At 36.3% G+C, this 18695-nt stretch overlaps 1 protein-coding gene across 3 annotated transcripts in view; it reads left to right on the top strand.

The window, feature by feature from the left end:
- Positions 1-393: 393 nt before the first annotated feature.
- The window catches only part of spartin, a 78567-nt gene continuing 60265 nt past the window's right edge, over positions 394-18695 (top strand). For 2 of the 3 annotated variants that reach the window (XM_089107954.1, XM_089107952.1), the window contains exons 1-2: positions 394-434; positions 1680-1833. In XM_089107954.1, the coding sequence (XP_088964080.1) occupies positions 1729-1833 (105 nt within the window). In that variant the 5' untranslated portion in view covers positions 394-434; positions 1680-1728. The remainder of the gene's footprint in view (positions 435-1679; positions 1834-18695) is intronic. The other variant, XM_089107953.1, reaches the window with a different exon arrangement.

Below are 18695 nucleotides of genomic sequence, written 5' to 3'. Positions count from 1 at the left end.
GGGAAGCAAACACTATCGTTTATTACATAACTAGAAATAAAAAGTCTCAAAAGAAACTCTTGATCCCATAATTTTTTTTAGTGTTATTGTGTCACGTTTTTTCCGAATTTACGTGCGTGGTTACATAGTAGTCGCCTTTGGAGATCTAAACGGTTTCAACATACTCTTCTAAATGCTAAAAATGTTTACAGGGATCTTGATAGCCTGCTACACAACTTAACCAAACCAAACTTGATAACTTCAATTCAAAATCAACGGACTCAGTCGAGGCCTTCGGCATAACCTAACCTGATTCATTTTGTGTCTTTTTTTTAAAGGGGCAACAAAAAACAGTTTAATCATAACGGTGCTAGATTTGCGCAAAGACTTTTAATTATAAGGCATGCCTTATTCCAAAAGTGGAATTGATCTTAATTATCAAGTTAAAATTAACGGTTAAAATTTATTTTAGGGCACAAATTAGACACAAAAAATTGTATTTTTAGATTCTCGGTATAAATTTAGGACCAGTAGCCGGTCATAAGGAGACATTTTAAGAAAAGAAAAAGGCTATTTTCTAGATGTTACTAGACCATATGTCACATAGAGCAAGCAATTGATTTCCAGACAAATTGTTATTAACATTTCATAAAGAAGCAACAACTCAAATGGTCTTTTATATATTGATCCCCATTTGAAGTTTCAAAAAGCAGCTCTAATGCAGCATTTTTCAGTGTTCAGCTAGCATAGCCTCCCCAAATATAATCTAGACAATACACTCTTAGACAGCTACAGATTAGCTAAAATAATTGGCTAATTTGTTGCAGTTTATATTACTGACCTACAAATAAGGTGAACATACTACTCAATGCCTTTTTATGCTATTTCCAACTATAATAATCACTTTAATTAGAGATTTAGTTTTAAGTCCTTTATGGACCCTCAAAGATGATACATTTTTTTCTTATTTCAGATACTACTTATATACAACTGTTTGCATCACTCTTGTTTAAACTGGCTTACCTGCAAATTTAATTGACTTTGACAAAATTAAGAACCAGAAAATACATGTGAAATATAGCTGTATAATTACATATAAGGGGGAGGGGAGGGGTAAAGTATTGTGGATCCTCAGTTGAAATGTGATAACTACAATTATTCTGCATATAATGGAGTAAGAATTTTTGTTTTTATCTGTTTTATATAGCCAAAAATAAGAAAAAATTATAATTTTTGAGGGCCCATAAAGGGCTTAAAATTGAATTATCATGTAAAATGATTATAATATTCAGAAAGAGCATATAAAAGACATCAAGTAGTATGCTCACATTATTTTTAGGTCAGTAATGTAAACTGTCACAAATTTACCAACTTTCCCAAGTGTGATCTTTCATGTAGACAGTTACATAGTAGATCAGTTTGTAAGAAATGATTCTTAGGAAGACAGATATTTTAATAGTCAAATTAAGATGCTAGTGATTTCTCCTTCTTTGGGCATTATGAAAAATAAGCTTTGTACCTTTATAGACCAATTGTCTTTGCCAACTTTCTAAATGTTGGTAATTGTGAATATTTTGCAGTTATTATATTACAATTGTAATTATTATTTTGAAGCAATTGTGTATACTGCAGTTGTGAATATTACCTGAAAAATATGAAATTTGCCCCAAGAATTGATTGCATTCTAATTTACATTTCAGGCAAAGAACAAAATTTTGTTGGTACTAGTCAATTCTTTACAACAGAGAAATGGAAACCAGTGATCCAAAACAATCACTTGAAGATCTCTACCAAAGTATTCTTGCCCAAATTAGTAATGGCCTGAATCTTGATGAAGCAAATAAGTCAGTTGAAGTTAGTATTTATTTTTTGTTAATCTTTTATAAGTTAGTCTTCTGATTACAGATACTTTGGTTCTTAAGGAACTCACATCCCTCAAATTGAATAAATCTGCTGGCCCAGATGGCATTCACCCACATATCCTACATAAATGTTGTACAGTTTTGTGTCAACCTCTTTCCCTGCTGTTCAGTTTATCATTAAATCTTTCTAGATTACCCCAGGACTGGAAAACTGCATATATCATTCCTATTCTTTAAAAAATAGAAAGGACCTTGCTGAAAATTATCAATCCATCAGCATTACATCAGCAGTTGTTAAGGTTCTTGAAAGAAGAATCAACTCTGCAGTTGTTAAACACCTTGAAGCAACATACAGTTAATATTAAACTATGCACATAGTAAGATGATATGTATTATGTTTAAAAGGTAATTACTTGGCAAAAAAAAAAAAAAAAAAAAAAAAAAAAAAAAAAAAACTGTCGTCCTAATCCAGCAATTGAGACAAATGTGCACTTGAACGAGGCTCTCACCTTACACATCCATCCAACTACCTAGGATCAAACAGTATACCCAAACCATCAACCAAATAGAAAAGTCCAAATCCATGCAAAGTTGTCATCAATAAATGTAAGTCGTTAAAAAATTACCAGCAAAAGCACCTTAAATCTAGCAAAATATTTCCAAGTAAAACCTTCCATTTAGGGCTCATCAGAAGAAATACCACCAGCCTTAACGGGTTTCGAGGCTTTACATTCTTTACCCAGCACGGTGGCGCCTCTACCATAAGATCTATATGGTAACCCTATGTCAGGTAAAACCTGTGAAATACATGCATACTAGTCAAGCTATTAAAAATTACATACAAAAAGTGTTTCAATGTTTCCATAATCAAATCCCAGAGGTCACTGAAAGAGACCATTCTGGAACAAATGAAGACATGTACAGATGTATCATTTATTATTTTCTGTAAACGCTTAAAAATTTAAATATTATAAAGCTTTTTTTAAACCCCTAGAAACTAACAAATCCAAAAAAAAAAAAAAAGAAAATCGCACGATAAAGGATATTAAAATATAATTCAGTATTTATTTATATTTTTTTGCATATTTAATTAATAGTTAATGATACATGAAACTAAATTTTTTGAATTGCTAACTAATTTTTTTGGCTGAAAAACCTCTTAAGATCAGTTTTTCGCTCAGCTTTTTACATCTATTTTTAAAATCTGTGTAATTACTGCATATTTTTGCATACCTAAATAATTGGGAATAATAAGCCGAATAAGTAATATTTGAATGTATATTACTTTCAAGATATGGAAAATTAATTACTTCAAAATTAAAATCATCTGTTTTATTATGTAATTTAAAAACTAATTTATTATTATTTGAAATATTAATATTTAAATCTAAGAAATGGTCGGAGTGTCCCATCCCATAGCTAGGCTCAAGAATTAACTCTTGTGGATAAATATTTTTTGAAATCTCAATAAACTCTGCACAATTTATTACCAAGAGATCGTCCAGATATCTTTTATTATTTGAAAGGTTATATTTACATTGCTTGGGCTGTTTTTATTTATCATGTATTCATATTCTAATTGACTTAAAAACAGGTCTGCTATGAATGGACTTGCATTCCCACCCATAGGAATACCTACAGTTTGTTTATATAAATTCCCATTAAATCTTATAAATGTATTAAATAGAACAAATTCCAATAAATCGCATATCATATCCAAGCTATAACATTTTGAATTAATAGTGCTTTTAAAGAAATTCGTCCATCGGGCTTTTTTATTAAAATTATCAATTTTCAAAAATCCTATATTAGAAAAAATAAAATATTTATTTATCACCGCTTTAATTTTTTCTAATAATAAATTTTGTGACAATTTTGTATACAATTTAGTAAAATAAAATGAATCGACTCTTTTAGCTGAAACATTCGCCAAAGAATCTATCACTTGTAACGAGTTATTAACAATCCAATATGTTTTAAAGTTAGAAAAAATTTTTTAAGTGCAGAGCAATATGCTTTAAATTTATTTCTAATTTCTCCTAAAATTAAAGATAGGTCAGTAGCCGCAATTCTGGTTGGACACCTTGCTGCCCCAGCAGTAAAACGTGGTTTTGGTGGATGTATACTAAATGTATGTATATTAGATGTATATCTTTATGTGTACACATTTATAGATATGTATGCAGGCAACTAGATCTATGACACCAATCTCCTCAAATCATATGATCACATCACCAAGTTGCTTGATATTGGGGTGCCTGCTGCTATGATTCTGCTTGACTTCTCTACAGCTTTTGACAAAGTGTGTCACAATTGACTTGCAATTAAATTATGTGCAGGGAAGATTGAAGAGAAATCCCTGCTCTGGATCCTTGATTTTCTTTATTTGCATAATCAATGTGTTCAGTTATTTGATGACTTTGGTAATCATATTCTTTCTTCCTCAATGCGTGTTCTGAATGGAGTTCCTCAGGGAAGTGTCTTGGATCCTACACTATTTAATATCTTCATCAATGATGCTCCTTCCATTATCAGCAGTAAATCAACTCTTTATGCAGATGACCTGAAGCTTCTTGGGCCAGCTTTGTCCTATCAAGATCATGCTCTGCTACAAAATAATCTTCAACTGCTGGGTCAATGGGCTGAGGTCTGGCTTCTTGAATTCAATGTTGCCAATTGCCATATCATTCACTTTGGCAAACTGAATCCTTGCTGCTCTTATTTTTTCTTAGGCCACCCACTCTCCTCTGTAAATAATGAGTAAGATCTTGGTGTCACTATTGATAATGAACTAAAATTCAGCACTCATGCTAAGAGGTCTGCTGCTGGGGCTAGTTCGACCTTGGGACTAATTAAGTATACTATTTCCTTTTGTTCCTCTAAAGTCATCATTCTTCTTTATAAGGGACTTGTGTATCCTAAGCTTGAAGTTGGAATGTCTCTTGCCTCTCCATATTTTGAAAAAGACATATAAGTTCTTGAAGATGTACAGAGACGTGCTACTAAAGTGATATCTGGCATGCAAGAGCTTTCCTGCCCTGTAAGACTATCAAAGCTGAATCTCCCTACACTTGTTTACAGGAAAAATAGAGGGGATGCCATTTTAACCTTTAAGTTATTGAGGGCTAATATTCTCCCAGCATTATTCCCTACTGTTGGTACCAATTCAAGAACTAGAGGGCATCACCTAAAACTTGTCAAGCAGTCTACAACTTCTAGAGTTTGTGCTCAATTCTTCTCAACATATATTGTCAATAATTGGAACAAATTGTCTAATAAAACCGTTGCTGCCAAATCTGTTGATGTTTTTAAATGAAGGCTAGATGCTGAGTGGTCCTCCAGAGAGTTTAAACTTAATTGGGATGCTACCAAAGATGCAACAGCAGTCACCAGTGAACCTGCATACAACTAGTCATCATTCCAGAGCTCTACAAGGAGAAATCCTTAGATTGCTCCTAGCTGCAATTTAAGGTAAGTAAGTTAAAAAAAAAGTTGCTAATAGATTGAGAAGGCTGCATAAAGGAAACAAGCAGCTATGTATGTAGATTTAAACAAAAGTACATATTTTTTCTAGATAATGCAGGTATACAGTTATACTGGTAGGTTACAATGCCACCAGTATTGGTGTGGTAAGGCCACGGTTGTCACCACTTATTGGTGCAAAAATGGTGCTACACCACTTACTGGAGAGAAAAGCCCCTGGTTGCACCAAATATTATAATGAGATGCCTGCACCTACCACACCGGTTCTGTAAATATCGGGTTTGATAATACCCAATTTACAGTATACCCTGCCCCAGGGTATGATAACGTGATCGAGTGGTCAAATGGCCAAATTCTAAGGCCAAGTGTGTACCCAACCTGGGTCACCACTAAAAGTCTCTAACTCTCTCCTTGGAGGTAACGAACCCCCCTGTCAATATAATAATGATGGTGTCTCGTAACTCTGTTCCTACCCTGTCTGGGTTCCGGGAAAATTAGTACACAGTTTGTAGGAGATATCTTACTTGTAATCTTCCAAAGGTCACATATCACAAAAGGAATAGGCTTCCCCGAACGGGGTCTAAATGCAGACTAACTGAAAAGTAATATTCGTTCTGTACACTAACTTTGCATAGGGGTCGACCTTTGCTTAGCCCTGGCCAATCCTCTAAATCCCCATTCAAAATCCATTCTACTTTTTCTTAACTTTACCTTTCAATGAATCAAACCAGGAAGTCCAAAATAGAATTTTGTTCAAAGCTTACTTATTGCGAAAGCGTCTAGATTAGCAACCAGAATTCAAACTAGGATTAAACATTATGTTATAGGCAGACATAATTAAAGAAAGGAAAACGAGTGATTTATTTGGAAAGAAGAAAAACAGGGGTGGAACCCCAACACCTCCCATCATAAGATAAATGACCACCCATGTGCCACGCTGGTCCACCCTTACAAATATAATGCTTAGCTTCAAAATCACCAAACTTGTCTATCTTCTGTTCTTCCTTCTTTTGTACATCTCCACTACAGCTGACCGGTGGCTTATGGCTTCGCGACTGTACCATCCGCTCGGCTTTGTACTGTCGCCATTCCGTTTCTCCGTCCAACCCATCAAAGCTTTTGTTTCTACCGCCCTCTTCGCCATATTTGCGGTTTCAAAAAATGAAGAACCCATGAGATTTGTGGAATTTAATCCTGCGCAGCAAAATAAAAAATTTTTCGTTCTCATTAAATTTACATTTCAAGGGAGCAAAGAATCAGTTTCTGGCACATAAAATTTCTCGAACTCTGCGAGGAAAAGCGCATACAATAAATTTCGTCTCCTTTTTCTCTGGTACAATCAGTGCTTCATTTTGGCAAACATTTTTCGGCGTCTCACACTCGTTAAAAGTGTTCTCAAGTTTTCCATTTTCTGAAAATTTTCCTGAAAAATCATTTTCGAGCGTCTTATTTTCACTATTATGTTGTCTTTTTACTTCCGCATCCTATTTTTGTGGATTATCAACATTTTGAACATGAGTATCAAGTATTTCGTTTTTCCGACAGGGCGGCGCAGCCTCCCAATTTGTTTTATGGGCCGGCCCCCCTCCTCCGTAGTCAACGAAGTTGTATATTTTTCCGGGCTTCTAACCCATGCGGATCTCTTATACGTTTGAAAATTTTTCCCTGCAATTATTTGCATTAGTTCTCTTCTATCCTCTTTATCTGCCTCTTTCTTTCGCTCTTTGGCTATTCTATCAGCCTCCTCCTTTTTTCTCTGGCTATTCTATCAGCCTCTTCTTTTTGCTCTCTAGCTATTCTATCGGCCTCTTCCTTTTTTTCTCTAGCTATTCTAATATTCTTTCTTCCTTCATGAAATTTAATATATATTGTGTCATATCTACATGACTACTTTTTCGTGAGCCCCTGCTGGAACTCGATTCAACACTGCTCTTTCTATTCGGAATACTTTGATTCCGTCTGTCATTATTTCTTCTTAATTTATTTTCTGAATCTGTTCGTTCTCTATCCATATTTTCTCTTACCCGTAACTTCCCTACATTTTGTACCTCATCTGAAGGGTGAGTTGGTTTTGTTTTACCCGTATTTTCATATAATGATTTTTCTTCATGTATTGTCGCCACGGTTTCTTTTGTCTGGGTTTCTCTCTCTGGGAATAATTCTATTTGAATCTGCCTTAAACTTTTTTCTTCCTCCACGGTTTGTACCAGAGATCGCTCTATTACTGATTTTGTTTTGAATATTTCCCCTTCAAAAGCGTCAGGAGCGTCTATTTCACCCCCGGATTGATACATGGTTCTATCTGATGGTGTTCTTCTTAGGGTATTTCCAGCGGGAGTGGCATAAAATTATGGGTCTGAACACGATTTTTGTTTTACCGTGGTAGTTTTTTTTCTAATTCGTATCCGATTCTTCCAACTGTCCCTTTCCTGATCTTGTCTGACTAATCCGCTGTCCCACCATGACATCAAAGTCTATTTAACGTCTTCTCTCTAAATAAAGATCCTTTTAACATTGTTTATTTATATTTTTTTGTGAAAAATTCTTGAGATCTAATGTATTAAATGTATTTGGGCGGTGCTGCCTCCATTGTTTCACAAATCAGATAATTGCAATCTCTTAAGATTCTTACAAATTATTCATTATAGTAATTTAACTAGGCAGAGTTCAGATAAAAAAAAATTCTTTGCGATTTTTTTATATGTAACCACAATAGGCTACTATGTAGGCTAACTCAACTTGTCTCTTCGAAAACGTGGAATTCTTTTACTATCAGGTTTACTGATAGAACCTTTCTTGCTGCCACCAGTGTTATATTGGTAGACCACAACTGCCACCAGTGTTGGTCCGGTTGGCCAGCGCTGCCACCAATATTATACCGGCAGACAACAATTCCATCAGTATTGGTGTGGTAAGGCCACGGATGTCACCACTTATTGGTGCAAAAATGGTGCTACACCATTTAGTGGAAGGAAAAGCCCCCGGTGGCACCAAATATTAGAATGAGATGCCCATGTCTAAAACACCGATTCTGTAAATATCGGGTTTGATAATACCCAATTTACAGTATACCCTGCCCCAGGGTATGATAACGTGATCGGACGGTCAAATGGCCAAATTCTAAGGCCAAGTGTGTACCCAACCTGGGTCACCACTAAAAGTCTCTAACTCTCTCCTTGGAGGTAACGAACCCCCCTGTCAATGTAATAATGACGGTGTCTCGTAAGTTTATTCTTACCCTTTCTGGGTTCTGGGAAAATTAGTACACAGTTTGTAGAAAATATCTTACATTTATTCTTCCAAAGGTCACATATCACCAAAGTAGTAGCGACCTTCAGCAGTTATAAAAGTTCACAATTAAGGTCAAATTGGATCAAATTGGATATACGATATTTGTAGACAATTACGCTGAGATTGAGGTGGGGAAAGAAAAGTAAGCAGAAGAGGGGTGGAGAGTTGTTAGCAAGAGCCGTGGTACCCACTGGGCTTGCCCCTTAAATTGCGGGGACAAGGTAGACAGCCTCCAACAGTTCACTTATTCCTCTCGCAGGAAAACCGCCAGAAAAATATCATTCAGCACTCGTGCGGTGAAGCTGTTTTCCAGGAGAGATTATACTTTTGCATTGCGCATAAGGATTAATTATTTGGATATTGACCTAGCTATATCTATGGACTGTTTTTGACCTTGAATTGGCATTGCAGTTATTATTGCTGTGACGTGAGCAAGATGTTATTAGAATACGCATATTCGCCTGTTCTAAATTTTCTCCAACCAAATTTTCGTGAAGGAATCGATGACGTGACGATAATTAATCATGCACTGGAATTTTTTGATGATAAAGTCATTAAAGATGCCAAAGTGGAGTTTTGGGGAATAGCAGATCCGAATAAAGCTGTTCCAAAGCGGCAGGATGACCCAGCTTCGCGGAGAAATTTAAAAGATATTTTCAACTTGTTGCGGCAATATGACTCTGATAATTCCCCGCTCCCAATTTTTGTCATTATCTTACCTAATGAAGTATCGGTTATCTACGCAATAGCATATTCCAGGCTAGTCAGTAAAATTAGCTTCCTAGACTGAATTCTTAAATAGAGAAATGAAAAATTGACATCTAATTATCTGAATTTCTTCTCCTTGCCCAGTACTACGTTTAAGACAAATGTCAACACATCCAGCACTATTATAGTGATCACTGGAGTTTCTCCCGAGCTTAACAATCCTGTAAAACGCCGTGATGCTATTAACGAAATCAAGGGACATCATGTCATTCATTCCACTAAGACATCGGGCAGTAAACTTTTAGTACAGGTTGACCCAGTTCCTGCAAAGGACTTTTGTGATGCGGTACCTAATGTTCTGAAGTGCGATGCAAAACTTCAAGAGCGAAAACTCGTTGGAATAGTTACAGGTATACCGCTAGATTATGACGTCAGTTTGTTCGTGGGGCGTGAAGGAGTTGTAGACGTAAAGCGCATCGGGCAGTCCTTGACTGTTAAGGTATTCTTCTACGATGCTGTTGGACTTTCAAATGCACTTCGTCTCAGACTTAGGGTAGAATATGAAATTTTCCGAGTATTTGAGTGCCTCCGTCCTCCCCGTTGCTGTTAATTGTCAATCGCCTGATCATGTGAAGGTCGATTGCACCAGCCCTCCCCGCTGCTCCCGCTGCAGCGGTATGCATTTATCGACAAAAGATACACCATGCTTGGTTGAACTGAAGTGTGCGCTATGTGGTGAAGGCCATGTTGCATTCAGTCTAAAGTGCCGCGTAATCCGCAATGCCATAGCTAAGCGGGCCTCGAACAAGAAATGACTGGAACAGTAGCGTTTTCTGTGTGCTCTTTCAACATAAATGGCACCAAAGACAAAGATTATTCAATAAATCAGAAAATGAATGATTTTGACATTGTGTTGCTACAGGAACATCTTTTGCCGGCTGTAAGTGTCAGCTCACTAAACAGAAGTGACGAACATGTAGTTTATACAACCAGTGCCAAACGTACGAGGGGCAGACTTTCGGGAGGGCATGCATGTCTTGTGAGTAATAGACTTTCGTGCTTTTCTCCCCAGTGCATACACTCTTGCGATGATTTTACTGCCCTTCGAATTGCAGATATAGTGATTACCTCATGATAAAAAAAACAGTTTTCTCACTTAATAAATTCACAAAAATTGTGTCTTCTCTGAAGAATTTCCTTCGGAATATTGAAAGTCATAGCTATAAGTGGATCATAGTGGGAGACCTAAATTGTATCATATATAGAGAGTTGACTCAGTCTGATCTTGTGCTTCAGTCTTTGCCAGATGAATATCAGATGGTAGCTAAGAGTGCAGATTTTTCATATATTCATAATAGTGGATGTGTGACTGTATAGACCATTGTGTTTGCTCGGCTGGTGTGATATGCTCGAGTGTCGAGGTTCATGATGAAGAAAGAGATTATGATCACCTCCCCCTATCTTTTACCGTCTCTGTTTCGCATTCTTCTGGCCCGAATCAGTGTGAATCTTCTGTACGGGGCACGAAATGGTATAGTAAGCGTGAATGGAACAAAGCTAACTGGACATTATATATCTGTACTTTGGCAACTCTGCTCTCATCTGTGACGGTTCCTTACCATTTACTTTGATAAGATAAGATAAGATTTATTGCAAAAAGCCTGTGGGCCATAGCAACACATAATACAGTCTACAAACCAACACTCAGGAACAAAATACAACTTTAGATAGTAAAAATCAAAAAAGAAAAAAAGAAAAAGAACAACAAAACGACAAAAAAGAAACACGCTAAGGTTCGACTTTTAACCAACAAACACCATATAATAAAATTCAAATCATAAATATAGTATCAGGCTATCCCCTCAAACATGATTTCCTATATTTAATCCCTAAACGAAGAAACTTACACCACTGTTTAATAGCACATGCGTTCCTCTCAGCCATCCGCTCTATTAACCACCATTCGCTCCCAAACACTCGTCCGAAACATTCATTCCGCAACTCAGACGGCTCTTCACACTCCGATACAAAAGGAAATAAGTTTTCATTCACCAATCCACACATTGGACAGAAATGAGGGACAGCCGCCAGCCTAAACTTTCCCAAAAGTTTACTTCTCTCACCTAAATCCAAACTATCCCCTCTTACCAACAACAAATTCTTCAAATCCTCATTATTCAACCAAATCTAAGATAAACCTCCTCCCGCCAACCGTCTTTGGCTTGGGAGTAAAACCTCAAAGACATACATTGGTCCTTATGAGCTTGCCATTTTTGGATTTCTTGGTCATTTAGGGTTCGCTGGACTTCCTTCCATACTGACACGGTTTTCATCCATAGGGCCTTTTCCTTCATTCCACATCTCCTAAAGTCCACAAAGATCCAATATTTTCTTGACCTAATTTGACCATGAATCACGTCTACCATCCTTCAAGCTCTCCAAATAAGCTGCCTTAAGAAGCCGAACTCCAGGTAGCCTAATTATCTTCTCCCAGAATTTTACCATTCTAACCAATCTAACACTCCTTAAAGAAAAAAGCCCCAAAACTCCTTTCAGTACCACTGAACTAAATGAATCCTTCAAGCCTAGAATTCTCTTAAAATATCTTAGCTGAACTACTTTTAGCTTAGCTTCTTTAGCAAAACCCCAAACCTCAGAGCCACAATGTAGACTAGAAGCTACTTTTGTCTGGAAAACTCTTTTCTGGATCCTCATATCAGCTAGCTGATTTAAATTACTTCTCAAAAGCATATTTATTAGCCTATTACCCCTTAAATTGCAATCTTCTACATGCCTAGACATTCCCCTTAATGCACTAAACTTAACACCCAAATAAACAAATTCATCTTTAACCTCTAAGACCTTTCCTCGAAAATTAAAATAAACCTCTAAATCAACATTTTCTTAACTCTTAAATACTAATACTAATGATTTCTTAGCGTTCAAATCTAAATCCATTCTTTTCTAAATAATTTTTATTATATTTAATTGCTTCTGAAGATTATCTCTGCTATCCGCCACTAGATCTATGTCATCCGCGAATAACATGAATGATAGCCTAAACCAATCCAAATATACACAAGGGGCTCATAAACCCTCATTATTTTTCATAAACCTATCTAAATCATTAAAAAACAAGGAGAAAAGCTTAGGAGATAAAGTACATCATTGTTTCACACCCACATGAGACGTGACCTGCCTAGAAAAGTTTCCAATAACCTTCGCAGAAAATTTCACCTTCTGAAAAATATCTGCTATTATTGCTACAGAGCAAGACGGCAAGCCTATTTCTAACAGACTTTCAATTAACAACCTCCCATTTACCAAATCAAAAGCACTTTTCAGGTCTAAAAAGGCTACGAATAGCCGACAATTTTTTCCTCTTGCGTATTTCCTTCTCAATGCATCCAAAGTAAAAATATGGTCAATGGTTCAGAATGTCGATCTGAATCCCGCTTGTATCGGGCTAAGTATTTCCTTCTTATCTAACCAATTTAAAATTTGATAATGTGGAAGATGGTTGGAATAATTTTAGAAAAATAATTTTTGAAGTTGCTGAAGGTGTATTAGGGAAGAAAGCTAGAACTGCAGCTAAGAATATTAGTGAAAAAGCTTTATGTTTAATAGAAAGGAGAAAGGACTTGTACAAGAATTATCTGAGTGATAGATCGCATGAAAACAAAAGAAATGTAAGGAAAGTGGAGAAAGCATTGAAATATGAGCTAAGGAGGTGTGAAGTGGAGGCCATGGATAAAATTGCCGAAGATTTAGAAGATGCAGCTAGACGGCATAATAGTAAAATATTGTACTGGCACGTCAACAAATTGAGAGGTAGTAGTCAATCCGGACTTGTCCCAGTTAAAGATAGGAATGGGGTGGCAATTAGCGATAAGGAAAAAGCTAAAGCGAGATGAGCCGAACATTTTGAGAATTTGCTTAACCGAGATAGAGTTGCAGGAAAAAATATAGAGGAAAATGAAAAAGTTTGTGATACCTTGGATGTGAAGGAAGATTTGTTTTGTGAGGAAGAATTGGCGACAGTACTAAAGGGATTAAAAAAAAATAAGGCTCCAGGTGCTGATAGGGTGATAAATGAGTTACTTAAATATGGTGGCTCTGAGGTTAGAAATAAGTTATTGAAGATTATGAATATGATTTTTGAAAAAGGGGAAGTACCTAACGATTTTAAGAAAACCTTAATTAAGCCACTTTATAAGAAAGGTGATAAAAGTGAATGTGGTAATTATCATGGCATTAGTCTGGTCTCTGTAGGTAGCAAATTTCTTAGTAATATGATACTTTTTAGACTGAGAGATGCCGTAGACAAAGTTTTAAGAGAAGAGGAGTGCGGTTTTAGAAAGGGTAGAGGATGTGTTGACCAAATTTTCACTCTTAGGTTAATAATTGAGAAGTGCCTAAGTTTTCAAACACATTTGGTCCTCAGTTTTATAGATTATGAGCAAGCGTTCGATTCTGTTGATAGAGGAGCTTTAGTAAAGGTTTTATCCTTTTATGGTATACCAGACAAATACATTAAAGTGATTAGTGCTATGTACGAGAATAACACTGCTGCGGTTAAGGTAGGAAATGAGGTTAGCAGCTGGTTCTGTATTAAATCAGGAGTTAAGCAGGATTGTGTTCTATCCCCCTTTATATGGATTATTTTGATGGACTTTGTTTTAAGGAACACAGGAAAGGAAATGAGAGGCCACGGAGTCAAATGGGTAGGAAAATGTCTCCTGGACTTGGATTATACTGATGATTTAAGTATCCTAGATGAAAGTTTGAGCAAAATGAATGAAGTTTTAGAGGTTTTGCGAGTTCACAGTGCTATAATTGGTTTGAAAATTAATGTTAGGAAGACTAAGTCACTAAGGCTAGGAATAAGTGAAGATGAAAAGGTGACTGTGGGTAATGAAAAGATTGATCAGGTGGGCAGCTTCACTTTCCTTGGTAGTATTATTAGTAAAGATGATGGGAGCAGTGAAGATGTTGAAATAGATAGCAATAAAAGCCAAGGCTCAGGGTGTTTTTTCACAGTTAAAAAAAGTCTGGAAGAATAGGAAGATAAGTCTGCAAACCAAGATTAGATTCTTAGAAGCTACAGTGATGACAGTGGTCAAATATGGCTCTGAAGCATGGACGCTCCGAAAAGCGGATGAAGATTTGCTAGATATTTTCCAGAGAAAGTGTTTAAGGATTCTTCTGGGTCCCCGTCTGAATGACCGTATTTCAAACAATAGGCTATACGAAAAATATGGTTCAATACCGCTTTCTAGATCTATAATGAAAGAAAGGTTGAGGTGGTTGGGGCATGTTGTGCGGATGAAGGATGACAGATTACCGAAGATTGTTCTTTTCGGCCAACCATCTAGGGCTGAACGGAAAGCAGGTCGTCCCCGTCTGGGGTGGGAGGACGTCATAAAGAGAGATTTAAAGGAAATGGGAACTTCGTGGGCGGGTGTAAAAAGGAGGCTTTGAATTGATTGGGGTGGAGGAGGAGCGTGCGTAGCTGCGTTGGCCTCAGGCGGCTTGGTGCTGCGATGAGTTGTTAGTAGTAGTAGTAGTAGTAGAATTCAAATCTTACTTGCGAAGCATCCGATATAAGGTTAAGGAATTTCCAAAAAGTCCTCGGCAATGGAGTGAAGTGGTGGATTCTAGTAAGCTAAACCCGACTGTTTCGTCCAGTTTAATTCCTGGTGATTCATGGGTTAGTCATTACTTGACAATTTTCAGTACAGTAAATTATGCAGTCCATTCCGGGTTTTGTAGACTGCTTGATTCAGTTATTCCGCGTAGTCTACGCCAGAAAGATATTATCCCTATTAGTGCTGAGTCTGTTCTGAAAAGCATTAAAAGATTAAAATCTAAGTCGGTTGATTTGGATGGAATTTGTGTTGAGCATTTAAGAGTTGATTCTCCAGAGTTGATCAGCCATCTGCAACTACTTTTTCAGATGTGTGTTAGTAGCTGACTATTGCCGGATTCTTTCCTGTGTGGCACTGTTACCTCTGTTCTGAAGCGAGGGAAGGATCCGCTTAATTGTGGATCCTACCGCCCTATCACTGTAGCGTGTAATTTAAGCAAACTATTTGAATATGTATTGCTCCCATTTATTCAAGATAAGGTGGATTATGACGCAAATCAGTTCGGTTTTAAGTCGCGTATAGGATGCCAGCATGTCCACCGTATACTTGCAACAGTGTTACAAGAAGCACATCGTTTAAAAACGGAAGTTCACATTTGTGCGTCGGACCTATCTAAAGCTTTCGATACTGTTTGTCACTCTCAGGCATAGTTTTTTCTGGCACGTTTGGGTGTGAATGGTTCAGTTATTTGTGTACTTCGGTTTTGATACCAGAATTCATTTATTCAGTTGAGGCAGAATACCTGGGCCTTTGGTAAAATCCCAGTTAGATCTGGGGTCCGTCAGGGTGGTGTGCTTTCACCTCATATTTTTAAAGCTTTTTTATTGAATGTTCTTAATATGATACCGCTTTCTTACTCTTCAGGGTTGTCAAACGTCTCCTATATTGTATATGCATATGATCTTCTGCTTGTTAGCATGTCAAAGTTTATTCTAAGGAAGTCCGTGCTACTAGTATCGCGGCTGTATGGGGAAATCGGATTAAGCCTCAACACTGATAAATGCTAATATTTAGCGTTTAATTCAAAATCTTCAGCAACGCCACTTGATTGCGGCTTATTTTCTGTAAAAAGTGTTGAATCTTTCCGATGGCTTGGGATCAATATTTGCAAATCGCTTACGTTATTTCGTTTCCGGGCATTGAGTGATATTAAGGAGAAGCTGAAACTGGGGTACGCGAAAATTGTCCCCAACAGGGGAAGATATAACAGAAAGGCATTGGCTAAATTGTACTCGAGCTTTTTTGACCATGCGGCTTTGTTCCCAGCTGGCCTTCACATCTTGTTTCGACCAGGGGATATTAGCGATATTAGAATTATGTATTTCCGATATTGCAAGTTTTTATTGTATCTGCCTCGCAGATACAGTAATAAAAAGATGATGCAGATTTTTGCTCTCCGGATATTGTAAATTGTTTTGTCAGACAAAGTAGCCGTCTTCAAGAGAACATTTATGCTACTTTGGGTGTTAAACACCCACTTATCCGGGTAGCCACAGCGCATTGAGTGTAATATTTATTTACTGTGTTGTTGTTAAATGTATTTTTGTGTTTTTTTCTTTTCTTGTGTTACTCCACTTTATTTTCTGTATAGTGGGTCAAAAATAAATTATTTATTATTTTAATATTCATTCTGTACACAAACTTTACATAGGGGTTGACCTTTGCTTGGCCCTAGTCTATCCTCTAAATCCCCATTCAAAATCCATTCTACTTTTTCTTAACTTCACCTTTCAATGGATCAGATCAGGACGACCGAAATATCATTTTGTTGAAAGCTTACTTATTGTAAAAGAATCTAGCTTAGCAACCAGATTTCAACCTAGGATTAATGATTATGTTAATGGCAAACGTAATTACAGAAAGGAAAATGCATCATTTACCTGAAAAGAAACAGTGGTGGAACCCCAACACATACAATTTAGACAACCTGGATGCACATAGTGTCTTTTGATTAAGTTCAACATCCCCTTAAAGTTTCACCTTGTTATCATTAGCCTTTTCGACACTCAGGATCAAAAGCGCCAGAAGCAATTATTTGAGACTTCCATATAAAAGTCTAAACCTGACAACACTATTCCTAGTAATTTTCTAATGTAGAATGCTTTTGAAATATTTCATTTTCCCCACATAGCAGTGCATTACAGAGGGAATCAGAAGGTTGTTTCTGATTCTTTGTTTTTGGGTTTATAAGGAATCCATGGGTGGCTGCTTCTGACCGTTCCTCCTCATTTTTGCACTGTGGTTAAACAGGACCAGTGGGTGGCAGGTTCAAAACATGCAAGGCAAACAGGCACTAGTAGAAAGACTCCCTTAAATGTGTCAAAGAAATGGAGCATAAATATCAAATGTGACAAAAAGAGTAAAACAAAAATGTTAGTTATTAAATTAAGAAGATGCTTTATCCTGTTTGAGTACATAGTATTTTTAAGTAATGATTATTATAAACATAAACATCTTTATTAAGTTATTTGATGGCAAACAAACATGTCATCACTTGGTACTACAGTATTGGAAGAGCTCTATCAAAAGACTGCCATCTCAAAAATTTTTGGGAGGAGGGGGAGAGAGAAGCAAGCCTTTATCATCCTTCCTGGTGAAACATTTCAAAATTTTCTTGCCAAAAAAATTGCTGTATTTTTTCTGAATAGTGCATAGTTTTGTACTTAAGTGTTATTACTTACTCATGGGAGGAGTTATTGAAACATTCCTCTCTCCTATAGATGTCCTTGTGAACTAAGACTGCAGTGTTTACATGTGTTTTTTTTTTATTGATATGTGGTAGTAAAACAAACAGTTTTCACTGAGTGGCTTATTATTCATACATGTTATATTTTAACAGAAAAGCTTCACTGTAATACTCCTATTCAACAAGGTTGCTTCTTAATTGACATCTGTTTTATAACAAATATTGCATATTTCACATTTATTTTTATTACCCTGCCAAAGATAAGTAGCTTGTGTATTAAATTTATGAAGATTGTATTACTTGTATTTTGGTGAAACCAATCACATCAAAATTTAAAAGAAGTAACTTTTTGCTCAAAGCATGAGTAGTAAAGGACAAACATGGGTGTTTCATGAGAAGTTTGAACCAATTTTTAGTAAAAACGAAAGTATGAGTAATGAGAGGTGACTGAAAGATGAGCATTTAAAGACAGGCATGAGCATGTTTTCATAGACAACAAATATGAGCATTTTATTAGAAACATTTTATGAATTAGAATTTTATTAGAATTTTATGAATATGAATTTTATTAGAAACATTTTATTTATTTTATGAATTATGAGTTGAGTGAGAAATATGGATAAGTTTTTAGTCAAAGAGTATGAATATCCTATCAAAAGTAGCTCTGATGATTGAGTATTAAATGAGAAATATGGGCAATTTTTCCTTGGTAAGGCACACTAGTATTCAAACAAAATTACTTTGAGGTTTGAGCAGTAAATTAAAAACTTGAGTATTTAATGAGAAGCTTGAGTCAATTTTTAGTCAAAAAGTATGAATATTCCATGATAAGTAGCTCTGAAGCTTGAGTATTGAATGTGAATTATGAGCAAGTTTTCATCAGTAAAACACACAAGTATTCAAACTAAATCAACTTTGAGGTATTGGTAGTAAATCAAAAGCTTTAATATTTAATGAGAAGCAGGACTAAATTTTTAGTACAAAAATATGAATATTCCATGAGAAGTAACTCTGAAGATTGACTATTGAATGAGAAGT

This window comes from Artemia sp. Qi Xiang Cuo, chromosome 2 (assembly GCF_049724085.1).
Source record: "Artemia sp. Qi Xiang Cuo chromosome 2, ASM4972408v1, whole genome shotgun sequence".
Taxonomy (NCBI): domain Eukaryota; kingdom Metazoa; phylum Arthropoda; class Branchiopoda; order Anostraca; family Artemiidae; genus Artemia; species Artemia sp. Qi Xiang Cuo.
The sequence above is the reverse complement of the archived record's forward strand: the minus strand, read 5'-3'. Positions and strand labels throughout refer to the sequence as shown.